This window comes from Drosophila melanogaster, chromosome 2R, assembly GCF_000001215.4.
Source record: "Drosophila melanogaster chromosome 2R".
Taxonomy (NCBI): Eukaryota; Metazoa; Arthropoda; class Insecta; order Diptera; family Drosophilidae; genus Drosophila; species Drosophila melanogaster.
The window spans coordinates 21,182,995-21,200,075 of record NT_033778.4 but is presented as its reverse complement, the minus strand read 5'-3'; the positions used below and the strand labels follow the sequence as shown (position 1 = coordinate 21,200,075).

Sequence of the window (17,081 nt, the reverse complement as noted above, 5' to 3'; positions counted from 1 at the left end):
GAATGCGAATGTGTGTGTGTGAGGAGGAAGGCGCCAAAGAAAAAGTATTTTGCATTCCGCTTACTTATATTTCATTTCTATTTATGCTTCTTCTTTACTTGCCGGCTATAAGCGTAAAAGAGAGAGGCGCAGAGAGAGCGCGATAAAAAAGGTGCGAAAGAAAGTCATCAAAAGCGAGCATTGAGTAGTAGTTGTGAAAGAGACGAAGAGCGACGAGACTATACAAAAGCATTTTAAGAGAACGCAGGCCGAACAAATTGTAAAGAAAAAGCCTAATAAAATCGAAATTAATATATAAATTAAAATCGAATTAATACGATTTTTTCATTAGCAATTTGGTAATTCAATTAAAATGAATTGTCGATTGAACATGGAACTGAATGCTCTAAGCCTGTAAAACCATTGCATACTTGTTGGCCGTGATGAAAAGGCTTCACCACCAAGTCGGTTGCAAAATAGCTTGCCTACTTTCAGGCTGATGCACTTTAAATTGATTTAGGACAATTTTTAAGTTAAACTAAAATAAATAAATAACGATATATTCAAATAATGTATATCTCTAATATTTTTCCTTATTCATAAAAATACATAATGTTGTTAAGAAACTAAATATCCAAGTCTAAATACAAACTCAATACAGACTTCTTCTTTAAATCAACGTTTTATTGTCATTCGTTATAAAAAATCCACTCCATTGCTGGCTTAAATCTATGTTACGTATTAAACCAAATAAATAAGCGATGGCTTTTGAGCAAGGCAATATTCTTTGATGGCGCTGTTTTTGGTTTTTGGTGATTTTGTGTGATTTTTGGTAAAGGATTCAAGGCAGTTTGCTAGGTAGACGGTTGTCCTAAGGCTAAACTAACGCATAAATGGTAGGTAATAAATAACTGGCACCTAAGACTAACTAACTAACTAAGCAACTAATTAACTAACTAAAGTGCTATTTTCGGGCAATATCACAGTGCAGAGGCTCGTCCTCCGGCTGACGGTTGTTGATGGCGTTTCTGGGCGAGATCACAAACGGCTTTCGCTTCTGGGCATTCCTCTTTCGTCGCTGGGCTCGTTTTCTCCTACAGTGTATCACGCAGAAGATGACAACTGTGGGAGGTGGGAAATGTATTTACTTATGTCGAATAGAACTAATTCGTAACTCACTTAAAAGCACAAAACAAACTCCGCCAAAGCAGCCAGCTCCAAAGAGCCAGAAGCTGCGCGTTTCGGCAAACTGCAGTGTCGTCTGGCAACTGGCGAATGTTGGCGAATGGATCGTTCGATTGTAGGGCAGTGGACACTCGCGGATGTCGAGCGCCTCTGAAAATGGAATTGCAAGTTGGTCATGTGCCAAAAATAAGCAGCTGCTCCGACTGCAGCGCCATCATCGCCATCACTACTTACCCAAGCAAACTGGCACGAACTTCGGACTGGCGCCGAGCATCATAAGATGGTTGGTGACCTGCTGGCAGCCACACTGGCTCAACTGCGACTTGGTCAGATCGATGACCTGCAGGTGGCACATATTCGCCAGGCTGTCGATCCTGAAGTTCTGCAGCGGATTCATCGAGGCATTCAGTTGCCAGAGTTCTGAAGAGAATCGTTCAATATTAGATAGATTCCATATATCTACATATCTCTGCTTACTTGGAAGTATGCCCAGATCGGGTAACTCCTGTAGCTCGCAACCTGCCACGTTCAGGTACTCCAGTGGAGCACGAATGGGCTTCTCCAGTGCCTGAAGATTGAGGGATGTTAGCTCATTGCTATCGATGTATAGGTTTCTCAGTCGCGGCAGCTGGAACAACTCCAGCGGTATCGTTGTCAGTCCATTATTCGAAAGATCAATTTCCTGGGAATTTCGATTAAGAAATTAATTAAAGACACACTCGTTGATTAATTGGATGTCGTTGTTACCTGGAGCGAGGTGAGTGGCTCGAAGGTTCCCACCTCCACCGATAAGATCATGTTATCATAGAGCATCAGAAACTTAATGTCCGTGTATCGCTGAAACGAGCTAGTTTTCAGCTTCCTGATGCGATTGTGCGATAGATCCAGAACCTGCAAAAAACATTCAGCGAATTGTCAGATCATTTAATTTCAGTAGAGAGTTTTGAATGGCATGGGTAGGGTTCCCATACACATCGACTATGCATGTCGGTGTAATGGATAAATTTATGTTTGTGGGCAACTTCTTTATTCTTTAATTAAGCTCAATTGAGGCTAACTGTGACGAGGGGCCCAGCAATGACCAAGTCTGATCGCCTGACCCCTCGATCGTTACTCACCTCCACCGAACTCTTGAGGTTCTGTGGCACCTCCTTGAGGTCCAAGTCGTAGCAACGAATCCGGAGCAGCTTATCGATATGGCCGTACGTGCACTTGCGCACTTCCGACTGAATGATGAATCCGGCGGAATGCAACAACTGGAGGCACACGATGAACGTCAGCAGCTGCCAATGCAGTTCCATGCTCTGCCAAAATAAATTAACATATATACATATAGATGAAAATGTAAATCCAAACGATGGGACTTCATTTCGGCGCTAACTTGTTTATATTCTTGATTAAAACTAGAACAATAAATTTAAGCAAACAATCGCCCATGGGCTCGTCAAAGCGTTTATTTTCGAATTAACAATTTACAAGATCATTGCCGATCGCTGGGGGTCTGGGTCTGGGTTTTGATTGGTTTTTGGGGGTGAATGCGGACTCGCATCCAAAGCTGAATGCATTCAATCAAGCGGATCTACCGCACCTGACAGATGGAATTAAACCATGGCAGCTCAGATACAGATACAGATACAAACTGAGCTCAAATTCGAAGCCTAGGTCAGCTGCTGTTGGCCTGCGTATACGCGATATTCATATTACGTATACGTAACACACAATCAGTGTCATTCCCGCTGCATTCATGCACATCAACAAAAGATGATTCCGCATTGCGGCGGCGGAAACATTTGGCGGCCCTATAATAGTAATAAAAGCAACTAGCCCGAAAAATAACTGACTCACTGCCATTTTGGGAAGCACTTGCCATTGCTCCAATATCTTATCGTGCGGCGTGTAAATCTTTTGATTCTACATCAAACAGCAAAAGGGGTAGCCATAAATCAAACAAATATTCCATTAAAATGCCTTTATGGCTCTTTTCAATATGTCAGATTCACAAAAGCATTTCCCGAAATTTGCCAAAAGCAATATAAGTGTTTTTGGTGAAAATGAAAGCCAATAATCGATTATGGGCCAGAAATAGGAATGCTTCGACGTGATTTATACCTCAGGATAAGTACATATATCTAGACATGATCTAAACATGTAAGCCCACTCGGTATGCACATTTGGGAATTGGAAATGGCCAGAATCCATTGTTAATGTCTCTGTTACGCCCCATTGAAGGGCAATTAGAAAATTGCACGTTTCCCAACTTTGTATCAGCTGGCTTTGCGTGATTTTGCATTGTGAAAAATGTGAAAATGAAAACCGAACAACATGAGTAATGTCTTGAGTATTGTAATTTTCCATTTGTGACATTCGGGCTAATTGCTGTCGCAGCTGAAGTTTTCATCATTTCGCCCAACGAAGCTGAAATTCCCGTGAAATCAATTGCGGGTCAGCAAAAGTGGATAGTTCTATTTACACGAAGCTCAAACGCTTGCTTACCAATGAATGATGAACGACGTCGTAGATATCCATCCATATTGGCAAATCACTTTGAGCCCGTCCAAGTGGCGGAATTAAGACATATGGAGCGCCCAGTTGGCCGATAAGATCTTGGCCTCTTGCAAAGGCAACAAAAGAGTGCTAATCAATTATAAAGTTAGTAACCATTCGTCGTTGCTCATACTAGCTGCGTTGGCTTGGAAAAATTTAAGTGATTCATGGTCCCCATTTAGACATCATGATTCGACCATTTATTAATTTTTGCCTATTTTCCAGCTAGCTGAAGTGTCTTGGCCTTTGACCAAAAAATGTTGCGCTCCACTTGAGAGGCATGTGCTCACGAAATGAAAACATAGAAAATGAAAAACAGTTTCTGCCAATATGTTTGCTCCACTAGCGGAAGCGTGGCGCACACTTTTGCCACCCAGTGTGGTGCGGCTACCTCTGTCATTAGAGCCGCCTGTCGAATCAGCGAAAAAACGAAGCAGAAAATATCAAAAGAAATATTGAAGCGATTTCCACACACATTCTCTTGGACTGACAGCAACCGCAACAATGGCTATAAATATATTTCATATATTTAAATTAAAATTAACCAGAAAAGCCCAAAACAGTGGCCAGAATGAGATGGCAGCATAAACAGTGGCGACCAAATGCAAACTTTTGGATTTGAGGAGATTGCATCGCATCCCCCAGCTGACTGACTTTATTATACAACTTTTGTTAGGGGGCTGGGAATTCAAGGAAATTGGCCATAAAAAGGGCTAATGCCAGGCACCAAATGGTAGATCCACTTGGCGGCTATGGCCATAAAAGTGATCCCGTCCCGCAAATCAAATGGTGAATCCGAATTAGCCTTAGATATTAGTTCTTTGCGAGTTGGAATTATTGGTTGGGGTCACAATTTATGTTTTTCACTTTCGCCGCATTTGTTCAGCTTCAATATTTATTTATATATTATACCCAATCAGGCGGCAGACCAGACAAACAATGCCATGGAAAGGCGAATGGGGTGGCAGAAATGGGTTACGGATCGGAATGGTCCAAGGCGCTAGCGATTCATTCACCCAGCTGCCCGTATCCGACTGTCGACCAACGGATTGCAGCCTGCCCGATATGATAAATATGACGAGGAGGGATTATTTATCTGTTCGCCGAGCCAAGCGATTATTGGACTAACAAAACGCAACATGAAATCGAAAATCCCCCACCACAAAAAAAAAAAATCGGAAGATAAAAAAAAAACACGAAATTAGTATCAAATATTTTAATAACATTCTAAACATTTGTGAATGGATTTATGTGCTCTTGTGATAGTTCCTGTCACACATTGTGGGCGTCGCAGAAGTAGGCATATATTATCGGCTATACCCCGTCCGATCGGCATATATATCTTTCAGCTCCACCCCCTCCCTGGCCGACCCCCAACAGGTGTGCGTGTGTGTGTGTGTGCACCGGAGGGCCCCGAGATTTATTCACATTTCTCGTTGCTACGATAAAGATTTATTTGTTTGGACTCTTCTCTCTCTCTCTCTCTCTGATGCACTGATGAAACATTGCTTTGAGACAACCTTCCCATCTGGGCTACCTTCTCATTACCACCCACCTCCCAGAAATGCCATTGGGTAACAATCATATTTTCCTCAAAAAAAACCGAAGCTTATCAGAGTACGTCAAGTGCTCTTATCGTGTAAGTCCCCATTCTGCTGATAGCTTCTTTCAAAATTATAACGGCGATGCCAAGAACAATAAAAAAAAAAATTAATTGAAACGGCCCCGTAAAGATTGGTGTAGCATAAAAGAGCGTTGTTCATTTATTTCAATTAAACACAATCAAGAAAACATTTGCCCAGGGACTGAAAAAAACAAAAAAAAAAAAAAACAAAAGTATCCAAATACAGTGACTACTCTACTTTATCGGAATGCCAGTCGAAAATATCATATTTCGATCATGTGTTTATTATTTAAGAATATGACATTTTGTATAACTTTTCTTTGTTGAGAACGTTTCCCTATTCTCGAGGCTTTGATTACTTTTCCAGAACACACTGGCTGTAAAGATTAGTCTGCGCCTTGATAAGCAGGTGTTCCCTACGTGTTTTTACCACAGTTAATTACTGAATAAACAGCCCTGCTGAAGCGTTACTTTTAGTAGATACACACAGCAAGTAGTATATAGTATATAGTGAAACTTTTATTTTATCTGCAAGATATGTGTGCTACACACACAGAGAAAGGCTCACAATTGCCGTTGTGCTGCCTCCGCTAATTGAAATCAATTTAACTTGGATTCTATCGCATTATGCTGTCGTGGAGACTCTTTTGGTTGCATATAGAGCATATAGAATCCAGAGACTGGCGCACATTTCAATGCTAAGTTTCCTGATTAGAAAATTCAATATAGCTTACACAGCTGTTGTGCAATCTAGTCGTAGTACTATGTGCACCATTCACGATAACCCGCCAGACCCCATAATACTACCATCAAGAAAGCAAAATAATCAACAAAAAAAAATCAAAAAAAATCCAAACAGATTTTTCCGTCCGCTTACCGCTGGGGAAATTCAAGTGTTCAGGTATAATCCCATTTAAAGTCGGCGATGATAATCCTAGTAAAATGGCAGGATTCTTGTTAGTTCACTACACACACATCACTCTATGCTCTTCTAGGATTCTTCGATTTTCTGTGATCTTTATATATTTTATATATATGTAATATTCAAACAGCTTTATATGTTATATTATCAATATTTTTTAGTTATGATTACGCCGTAGAATGTTATAGCAATCGTTACGGAGCGCGCACGTTGGCCGGAACCGTTCAATTCAACCGCAGACACAGAATTGAAACGATCGTTTCAGTTTTTGGCCTTTCGGACTCCGACAATCCGATCGCCCGAGCAAAGCACACCGAAAAATGCTGATAAAGCGGACGCACGCTCCCAGATGACACTGCACTGCACTGTGAAAATTCGGATGGAAAATTCGGAGTGGAGAGAGAAGCGCTCTCTTTGATAACAGCAATGGAAACTGATACACTCTGCGACTGGAAATTGAATTGTTTTCGGGATTTTGACAGTTCAAATGTGGATATTTCTGATTTGGCCGGCCACTCATTCAATTAGCAAGCGATTGATAATCGAAATTGATACAGAGGCATCTAATGAAGCATCCACGCCAGCTGACAATACAGTTGTAAACGCGTATGAATGATATCGCAACTAACTAAATGAATGTGAATGATATCGCGGATAGTCAGCAATGAGAGCTTGATCCGTATCATAAATGTGGGCAGACGACTTAATTCTCTTCTTATCAACAGGTAAAATTCCCAGGCACCCGTAGATCTCCTCAAGCACGGACATGAGCCCTGTCCGTCCGTTCGCCACTTTTCCACATCGTAATCCAATAAATCCCCGACTGACGACCGCTAATTGCTACCTGGCACCGGGTCTGGAACTCCAGGTATAACTACCAGGTAATAATATACGCTCTATATGGCATTACTTTTCATCGTATTTATTGGTTTGTTTTAATATATTGTTCACAACATGAAAAAGAAATAGTAGAAAAATATGACATTGTGATTGAAGGTTTTAATACATAAACCCATATTCCATTAGTTTCCTTTTAGTTTCCTTAAGTCTTCGATTTGCAATGTTTCTTGTTTGTTTAGGTAATGAAAAGTAAAAAAAGTACGAAAAACATATGTGATTCTTCAGTTGGTTAATCGAGAAAAGAAAGTACAAATACAGTTATAAAGGGAAAAAATAAATAATTCATCTGGAGGAGGTTTAAACTTCACTCCACTTCTCTTCAATTCGCCAACTTTCGTTGATGATGTAAAATTGTTTTAAACAAGGTTGAGCAATTAAATAAATCGTCATCCGCCTTAATAGCTACTAACATATATAGGTTAGTGCCAATTTTATCTAGATTACATTTTTTTTTAAAGTTTTTTTCAATATTTTTCGTTTGTTTTTATACATTTTTTTTCAATGATTTTTCGTTTTTTTTTTTGTTCGATTTTTTTTCGTTTTGTTGTGTTTTTGGTGATAATGTTTTGCATTCCGTATTGATTCTTTAATTAATATTAAAAATTGCTTTCATTTTGGTTTTCCATGAAAAGTCAATGAAGCATCTTGGCTAATCGTGTGGTGTCCTCCTCTTCCCTTTGAATAAGTTTAACTCGTTCAACTTAATGGATAATACATCGCATGTTTTTAGCCAACCCAATCACAATCTCCTGCATGGAGCACATATGAGTCCGATCTGACTGTACAACGGGGTGATCACTGACATTCCTGAAGCTTCTCGCTGATGTTCTTGCTCTGGTAGAAGAGTCGTACGACATGGGTGCCAGTTCCCTTGGTGGCCAGAATCTCTACCTGGAATGTTTCAGAGAAGCGAGTGTCGATGAACGACTGGAGCAGGGCCGCGTCGCACTTGGATATGGTCGACGCATCCAGCTCGCAATGCCTGCTGTATCGCGCCGGCTTGGCCAACTCCTCAGGCAGCTGGCGGAACTGCTGCGTCACGGCATTGTTGCCAAAGTCAATAAAATGCACCTCGCACTTTCCGTCATCCAAAACCTTGCGAATTTGGGCGCGATAGAAGACCTCGTCCTCCGGGAACTGAGCCACACACAAAGCTCCCTCTTTGAGGTCGCTAAAGGCGGGTAGGTCCTGTTCTGCATCGAGCAGTTTATCAGTCATTTGCTCTAGTGCTGGCACATCGCTCTCCATCTGGACGTAGAAGGACATGGGGCCATCGAACTGCACCACAACACAGTTGTGCAGCTCCGCTTCGAGCGGTTTCTGTACGCCGGTCACCGTACTGACCAGCTCCTGGACGAAATCCTTGTAGTTGATTCGGAGTTCAGCAATCAGAGGTTTTGTCTCATCCTCGTTCGGCTGAGTAGTTATTTCGTATAGTTCTCCGAAGTGCTGCTCTAGCAAAGCAGCAAAGGCTTCTTCTAGCTTTTCGTCAGACACATCCATTGGAATCTTACTCAGCTGACAGTGTAGAGCCAACGATGGAATCGGCTCTATCTCTTGGGGTAGCTGCCAGACCTCTGGAACGACCAGGGTGTTTCCATAATCTAGCAAAAAGACTTCAAATCCCTGGCTAGGATCCAATACCGACTTGATACTACAGCGATAGTAACAGGCATCCTCTTGGGAGTAGCAAACACCATTTGAATTTGTAGTAGGATCGATTAATTTCTTCAGTTTCTCCTTTTTTAAGGACTGCAGTGTCTTCACAATCAAGTCCAAATCCGCTGAATTGTGCTTCATTTGCACATAAAAACTCTTGGGTGAGTTTCCATATGAGATAATGCATTCAGAGTTCTCGTTTCGCTTTTGGATTAGTTTCAGCTCGGCTTGAACCAACTTCTGAAGGTGTTCATAGATCTTCAGGCTCCTCTTATCTTTAGTAGTCAATCTGACCACAGGAGGACTGGCAGACTTGTTTACAAATTCCACCGCCACAACACCCTTGCAGCTGTCCAGCAGTGCGTCAAATGTTGTCAGGGTTAGAGCTTTATTTTTCTCAAATATGGCGCTGGGTTCCATGCTGCATATTTCGGCCACAGGTTTAATGAGCGTGAACTCTTGAGGTAACTCATAAAGCTTATCAACCACAGTCGTATTGCCGTAATCAATCAAAATGACTTTGTATTGGTCATCTTCGAGCACTTCCAGAATACGTGAGCGATAGAACTCCAAGTCGTCGGCGAATTGAACTACGCACATATCATCTACTGCAGCCTTTTCCGTCTTAGGCTGCAGCTTGCTTCCATTTAGCTTCTCGCATATAATATCCATTAATGAATCCTTCTCGCTAAACTGTAGATATATACGGGATGTATTCTCCACGTGCGTAATGATGGCTTTAGTGGTAACAGCTAAGGACTCCTTACTGGCTTCCTTGGGTTCCTTTCGCTGGCACAACGGTAACAGGCGGTCGATGATGTTCTCTCCATCCAGGAGAAGATCAATGGTGACATGATCCTGTCCTGGCTTCAGAAGCTGTGTGGTAAACACTAGCTCACCCTCGCCTGTCAGTTCGGCGAATTTGGCCTCCGCTTCTGGTGACCATGAGATGTAGGCATCTGGCAACTGCAGCGAACATTTCTTGGATAAGCTGGGTAGGCTAGCAATCTCTTCGGACAGCATTAGACACTTCGATGTGGTGGAGGTGTTACCGTAGTCGATAAAGAGTACTTCGTATCGGGAATCGGGCAACTCCTTCTGCAACTGGGCTCGGTACCACAGCTCATCGTCCTCAAATAGAGCAGCCACAATCAAACCCTTTTCAAATCCTTCGAGGGGCTTTAATGTGTCCTTCTTGCGCAAATACAACTCAATTAGTTCTAGCGCCTTTGAATCACGTTCAAGTTGAATAAAGAAATCACAAATTCCATTCACGTGCGAAATGTAGCAACTGCATCCGCTGGCCAAATACTCTAACGGCCTAGCAAAACCATCGGCAATTAATTTCTTAGCCACATCCTCGCCATCAATATACATGTTAACATAGCTGGTCGTGTAGTGATCTCCTTGGGTAAGGTACTCCAGACGCGGGACCTTCGAGTACGATTCGTTAAAGATGCCATTCGCTGCATCCACCCAATCCGCAGTACCCTTGGGTCGAATCGGGAGTGCGCATGGCAAGCAGAAGGGTTCGATATGCGACCACATGCTTTCTTTGATGTCAGTGGCATCCGAAACGCAATCTGTGTTGCCATAGTCTATGAAAAGTAGTACCATTAGCTCGGCATCAATGATTTTGGCGCGATACCAGCATTTGTCCACCGAATACATCGATACACAGTCTGCACCGTTTACCACGTTCATCAACTGGGGCAAAGAGGGAGACACAATCTGAAGGTTCTCATGCAGCTGATTTAGTTTCGATAGCTGATCGATCGGGTGGACATAGAACTGTGCAGGATTGTCGCAATGGCTCAGTACAACGCAGTCCAAATCTTTGTAAGGATCCTCTTGTGCAGGAGCTTGCTTTGACTCGGCAGCAGCTTCTCTGACAGTTGGATTAATTTCTGGTACTTCAACAACCTCTGGAACTGGAGTGGCTGGTTTTGGCACTGGTGCTGGCTCCGCCGGAACTGGTGAAGGAGTTTTCAATGCAACAGGTTGTGGAGCAACAGTACGAGCAGGCTCTGCTGGCTTACTCTTTTTGGGCTCGCGATCCTTGTCATTATGTTGTTTTTTCTTTGGGGAGGCATTTGCCGAACCCGACTTGCTGACAGTTTCCTTGCGACCCTTATCCTCCTCTTCGTCCAAAGTTAGGTCTACTGTTTCAATGTACTCGTAAGTGCGAGACTTTCCTTTCTCCATTTGCTTGCGCATGTAATCCAAATCTTTGCCGGGTACAAGCTTCTCAGCCTTTAGCAGGTCTATCACACTCTGATTGTTTTCCAAAATGACATCGGCAATTAGGTGACTGCGCCGCACCTCAATCGATTTGATAGTGACAACCTTCTCCTCAAGAATCTCGGATATACGCGCCTTTAGCTTTGTATCGTTGCTGGGTCGGCCAATCGGCAAATTAATCTCCACTGCAAAGCCGCTTGCGTGCTCATAAAACTTTGCATCCAATGCCTTGATATCGTCACGCTTTATTTCCTCCGTGTTGCCGTAATCGATGTAAAACACCTCGAAGCACGCTGCATTCGAATCCTTTCCTGAGATTCTGGCTCTGTACCAATTGCCATCGGAGCTTCGTACAGCACAGATCTGTCCCACATCAAATTTTTTCAAAGAGTCGCCTAAAATAAAAAGAGGTTAATTTGATGGTCTAAATATCAACTAAAGTATTTACCCTTGGCCTTGTAGTGTTCATACATATTATCCAATAGGGTCTGCATAGATGGTACTATGGCCTGCGGTTGAACATACACGCGGTAAGGTTTAGCGGTGTACACAACGAGTGCTTGGAATGAGCTCAGCACCACGGGATAGGGGCAGATGAATGACCTGCGATCCTCCATGAACAACGGCATTACAGGTCTCAGATGAACGCTTGAAAATAAATCATAAATTTTATCAGATTTGGTCAATAATAGTAACGAATGCATCAGAAGACACAACGATATCGGGTTTAACTGCGCACACACAGTAAAGTGCATATTAACTTACATATTGTTTTCGCAGACATTCTTGACATTCAAGGCAAACGATTTACCCTCGTAAAACTCCTTAAATCGCCTGGCCAAATTCGGATTGGACTTAACAAATTTAGCATCGTCATAGGTGCAAAGGAAGTTCACATTGTTACCATAATCAAACTGAACCTTAAAGCTTGTCATGTCACGAATAGAAGTGAATTTTCCTCTAATCTGCTGACCAGCTAAAAGGTTAACGCGAATCTCTATTGAAAAATAAGAACAAATTACATTATTATCAACAAAAACACTTGATTGGGCACAAAACAATTTTCAAGAAAGAAGTTGCTTCTCTTACCAGGCGCCACTTCGGTAAGGAATTCCGCTTTGACGAGCATATCTCGTAGGGATGCTCCGTTTACAAAAATATTAACTGTGTAGGAGCAAGTGCTGCTGGTATTTGAGCCTTGGTTGCTCTTCTCTTTGGACACGAACTCGCAATCGACTTTGGCATTAACTGGAACGAATGTTTCCATGCGATCCACAATGTACAATGGATCATAGTTGGTAACGACGCTGTGAAAGCTGCAGCGATGTGCCATACAGGGCGGATCTGCAAAGCGCTGCTCCAATTGCCAAATATCCTCCGAGGTGACCGTTATTAAGCTGCCTGTGTCCACGCAAAAAACGCGATACTTGCGCATCATGTGATTGCATGCGGTCACAGTAGCCCGCAGAATGGCATTGTCCTTTCGCTGGCGCACAACTACGGTGGATCCAACCTTTAATTGAAGTGGCTGGTGTTGCTTCTGGCGGTAGAACTCTCGCATATCACGCATTATATTATCGTACTTTGCAGAGACAGACTTGGGCACGATGTAGAACTGGAATGGCGAGAGCCACCAAGACAAACTAGCTGCCTCCTTGCTAGGTGTTTTCATCTCCTGCAGCGCATACGGTTTATCCAAGGAAACGTATTTCTCCGGCTTGGCGGCAGCCACCGATTCGGAGCTGGATGAGGCAATATCACTCCCCACTCCGCTGGAACGCTTTGAGCTGATATTTCCGTCTAACGTGGATTTTTGACGCTGTGGCTTTTGAGCATAGCCCTGTGGCGCATTTTGGGAGCGTTGGTTCCCCTGCTGGCCATCTCGACTCCTGCGGGGTGACTCGCTGTTGCTAAAGCGCCTGAAATAGTAATCACAAATTATAAATACATTGCTCGAATAACTAAAATACTCACGCATTTTTTTTCGCTTCCTGCTTTTCATTATGGCGTGGTGATTGGATCGGTGTGCGACCGTTCTGTTGTCGGTTACCCTTGCGCGGCGAACTCATGCCACTGCTGTAACTACCGGTGCTCTGTGTCTCACAGCTGAAGTCTAAATGGCGATCGATTCGCTGTATTTGTTGCTGCTGCTGACGCTTACTGTCCTTTGAGCCTGCCGAGGTGGAGCTACGTTTGTCCCAGTCTGTCGAGTTTTTGCTTCCGCTAACGGACTTTACTGCTTGCGGAATTTCAACTGCTAGTTGCTGCTGCCTAACATCGACCTTTTTCTGTTGCTGCTCTTTTTCCTGTTCTTGCAAACGATTTTCGGTCTCGCCAATGCTTGTAGAGTTCAAAATATGGCTCTTATTCAACTCAGAAGAGATCACAGACTCGGCACGGGTGTTGTTTGCATTAAACTGACCCTTTTCCAGGGACAGATATTGTTCAAAAGGCATAGAAAGCTTGTAGAGCTTCTTCATCACATTCAGGTTCTTGGCCAGCAGGTTTACTACGTTCAGACCATCGGGTTCAATGCGAAAGATACGCACACTAAATGTGCGCCTTCGGATATTGGATTCCTCAGCTAACATTTCAAACTGATCGGTAATCTTGTCCTCGCTAAGTTCACTGTTCTCGAATCCTTTCAAGCAGCACTTAATTGCCTGGCGAGGCATTTCCAGATGCTTCTCAGCAATATGGCCAATCAAATGCCGCTTCACATTCTGTTCATAACCAAAATCTACATGCCGCACAATCACAGAGTCATCAACGCGCAGAATCTCTGCACGGTACCATTCCTGATCGCATTTAACAATGCAGGGTGCGCCCAAGATCAACTGATCGGGAACTCTCTGGTTTGCATTGTAGTAGGAGAACATCTCGTCCATGAGCTGCTCGAACTTTCCTATGTTGGCCACTTTCTGCACATAGAAGTTGCTGGGCGAATCAATAAAACGAATCTCCACGGCGTCGTCGTTTTCAAGTTGCTCCGCCTTTTTGTAGGACTGACGTGAGTTCTTTAGCTGCCTAAGAAGCTCCAGCATATTGGTGCCCTACAAATAATTTATGTCAAATTACTTATATTCTTCTGTCGTAATTATATTTACACTTACATTCTGGTTGAGATGGCAGGTTTGCATGGAGCCCACACTCTCTGGCGCCTGGACAGTCAGTTCAAAGTTACGATAAATGGCTGATTTCTTGAAAATCCGCTTCATGCTGTCGTCAATGGGCTCAATTTCCTTGGTTCCGGCCAAAGCAAATCGGAAAGCAAACGGTTTAATTTCCAACAGTTCTGGGGGTATTTGAAACAGATCACTTGCGGACAACAACTCAGAGTTTCCGTAGTCCACGTAAACAACGCGGTAACGTTGGGCGTAAACAGCGCACACCATAGCGCGATACAGATGACCATCTTCTGAGAAACGGGCCACACAGGCAGTTCCAAGCTCAGGAGCCTGCGCGAGTGCCTTGAGCTTCGTCCGTTCAATTTGACCCATCATGGTGCTCAGATCATGATCGCTGCTTTTCAGGTGCACCCAAAATAGGTACGGACCGTTCTCCACATAGCTTATAACCACGTCGTAGGTGAGGCCCACCGTTAAGCTGGTGGTTCTGAAGGCAGGAATGGGGATTTGATGTTGCGCAATCGATGGCGTTGGAGGTGGAGTGAACCGTGCAGGAACATAGCTCAGTGACACGTTGTTAGCCTGTTGATTAAAGTGCTGAATGGGCACATGTGGACCGGCCGGCGGCGGCATGGCGTTAATCGGTTTGTTCATGCGAACATTGTAATAGGTGTATTGCGATCGGGGGTTCGCCTTGGGCACATATGGTTGAGCAGCCGGCACAGCGGGCTGATAGTTGGCACGATTATAAGGATTTGTCGATACAAATACCGGTTTCTGAGTATTGTTTAGGCCTGGCATTTGTACCTGTACATTTGTCTGTAAATTGAGATATTAATAATTACTTTTATAGAAATTTTGACCATTCATACCACATTGACCAGCGGCAGATGTTTAGGCGTATAGTCAGGGGCATCGGCGTTTAGCGGCCTTGACGGTGTCACTTGGACCGATCGCTGTGCATCCAAGCGAGCAGCTAAGGATTGTCGCACCGCTAGTTGCTCACGGGCAATCTCCATGGGCGTCTTTGAGTTGTGTATACTATTGTTGTTGTATTCGGTGACCGGCGACTGCGGATTATCCTTCCACAGCTTCTTGCAGTGGTCCATCATGAGTTGCTTGTCGACCGAAACTCCGATTTGTTTTTGTTGCACTAAGAACTCGTTGAGCTCAAAATCCTTCCAGCGCAGACTGGCAAACTTTTGGTCACAGATTTGTGTAGGTTCCACAGTGATTTTAACGATCTGGTTGACAACCAGCCGCCGAACCTCAGCCAGATCGGTCTGATCCCACTCGGAGCAGATTCCCAGCACAATGTACTGGAAGCAGTGCAGGGGAATGTTCTGAAGCAGCTTGGGCTGCTTGGGGAACATTAACTAAAAGGGATAAATTGTTTAGAAAGGTATTGTTCAATATTGAAAGGAGGTTCATTCACTCACATCATGACTATCTACAGTACGCTTATAGCCAAAGTCCACGAAATCGATCTCCGCCCGCATCGACTGACCCTCCAGGTCTGCACTGACCACACGTATCCGCCTGTACTCCACATCACCAGGAGCCGGGCCATTGATATTCTTGAATATGCAAAACGTGCCGGGTATGAGGAGAGCCTGTTGGCGCTCCACGGACCAACTGGGCTCAATGGCAAAGCATGTGGGCAACAGATTCCTGATTCGTTCGCTGATCAGGGAGGCGGCGTCTCGGTTAACGTGGCCGTAGACCTTCAGATACGGACCCACGTGATCCACATGAGTGATGTACAGGTCCACTTTGGAGGGAAGAGCAATGCGCGCCTGTCCATTCATATTTGTATGTTGTTATTCGCTGGAAGCAATGCAGATTCTCTTAAAATTGTTTTATCCCAATTGAAAAACGCAGGCACACGACCCCACACATACAGGTGCAGCTGTAGAAGCCCCGTTAGTTTGGACCGGCGAAAGGGTGTCAGCCCAGAATACTAACTGAACTAGCACATACTCGGTTGGAATGCACAGTGCGTATGTGTGTGGCATTGCGAATGCTTGCCATTATTTCATTTTTTTTAAGATCTAAAGAAATTAAACGTAAAGTAATTAATATGGGAAGACACTTACGTCTTGTCGTCGTCGTTGTCCAGATTAAAAGCGAAACTTTGAAAAAAACGCCCTACCCTTCGCCAGGTGCTCTGTCTCTTTCTCGCTTGCCCCTGTTATTTAATTCTATTTTGCTGCCTGGCTTACGGAATTTAAGTGGACGGCGTGTTTTTGGGGCGAAATAGTGGCACACTTCTTAATGGCTGGGCTCTTGTGGGCTCTTTTCTGCTCACTTTTTGTGGAAGAAAGTCTTGCGAGTGATTAGAAATCGCGATGCACACAGACACGTCTGTCAAGGTGCAGCGATTTTATTTCTATTTGGGGGCTTTCAGTCTTTTAAATTTCTCGGGGGCCTGCTTAGCAAGTGCCACCCGTGCTAACGGTGATTCGTATGGGTGGTGTTAGATCAAGAAAAGCAATTAATTAGCGCGAAAAGAATTAAATCAAAAAGTATCACTGCCAACCAAACTTTTCCACAAGACAACGAAACGACGACTAGTGGTGGGAGTTTCGGGGATATTTATTGACGATTTTTGTTGTTATCGATGCATCAAAACATCGGCCTGCTCAAAATATGGTTTGGTGTAAGTTGCACGTAATTGTCGAGAAACTTTTTGTATGTTTTTTTACTATTTAACCCATTATTTTAGGTACGTCGCCGTGATATATTTTCTTATGACTTCATTATTAAATTATTGTGAAATTGTTATCCAATAATTTTGGGTCCAAACGAAAGGTACACAGTAGGATTTGCAAGTAATAGATTATATATTTATCAAACTAAGAAGTTGAATAAAAAATATTTATATTTATTTCTTTGAATC

At 43.5% G+C, this 17,081-nt stretch overlaps 2 protein-coding genes across 3 annotated transcripts; both read right to left on the bottom strand.

Moving 5' to 3' along the window:
• Positions 1–644: 644 nt before the first annotated feature.
• Positions 645–6,505, bottom strand: Lapsyn (Leucine-rich repeat activity-regulated protein at synapses). The gene is made up of 7 exons (NM_137717.4): positions 6,210–6,505; positions 2,283–2,468; positions 1,912–2,055; positions 1,642–1,846; positions 1,399–1,584; positions 1,159–1,314; positions 645–1,101 (listed from the first exon to the last, which is right to left on the bottom strand). The coding sequence occupies exons 2-7, from the start codon at positions 2,463–2,465 to the stop codon at positions 944–946; spliced, it is 1,032 nt and encodes a 343-aa protein (NP_611561.1). The 5' UTR covers positions 2,466–2,468; positions 6,210–6,505; the 3' UTR covers positions 645–943.
• A 657-nt stretch (positions 6,506–7,162) lies between these two features.
• Positions 7,163–16,754, bottom strand: tud (tudor). 2 transcript variants are annotated; one of them, NM_057425.3, is made up of 9 exons: positions 16,279–16,754; positions 15,622–16,009; positions 15,055–15,558; positions 14,168–15,001; positions 13,029–14,107; positions 12,144–12,973; positions 11,820–12,051; positions 11,503–11,702; positions 7,163–11,449 (listed from the first exon to the last, which is right to left on the bottom strand). In NM_057425.3, the coding sequence occupies exons 2-9, from the start codon at positions 15,988–15,990 to the stop codon at positions 7,950–7,952; spliced, it is 7,548 nt and encodes a 2,515-aa protein (NP_476773.1). In that variant the 5' UTR covers positions 15,991–16,009; positions 16,279–16,754; the 3' UTR covers positions 7,163–7,949. The 2 variants fall into 2 exon arrangements, with proteins under 2 accessions (NP_476773.1, NP_001286665.1); NM_001299736.1 differs by having other exon boundaries at positions 12,144–12,964.
• Positions 16,755–17,081: the final 327 nt, after the last annotated feature.

Excerpts from the sequence above, each read along its gene's own strand:
- Lapsyn (NM_137717.4), bottom strand. The coding sequence starts at position 2,465 with ATGGAACTGCATTGGCAGCTGCTGACGTTCATCGTGTGCCTCCAGTTG. Across the intron at positions 2,056-2,282 it reads ACCTCAAGAGTTCGGTGGAG|GTTCTGGATCTATCGCACAA; the intron begins GTGAGTAACGAT and ends TGTTTTTTGCAG. Across the intron at positions 1,847-1,911 it reads AGCCACTCACCTCGCTCCAG|GAAATTGATCTTTCGAATAA; the intron begins GTAACAACGACA and ends CGAAATTCCCAG.
- tud (NM_057425.3), bottom strand. The coding sequence starts at position 15,990 with ATGAATGGACAGGCGCGCATTGCTCTTCCCTCCAAAGTGGACCTGTAC. Across the intron at positions 15,002-15,054 it reads ATCTGCCGCTGGTCAATGTG|ACAAATGTACAGGTACAAAT; the intron begins GTATGAATGGTC and ends CTCAATTTACAG. Across the intron at positions 11,450-11,502 it reads TGAACACTACAAGGCCAAGG|GCGACTCTTTGAAAAAATTT; the intron begins GTAAATACTTTA and ends TTTTTATTTTAG.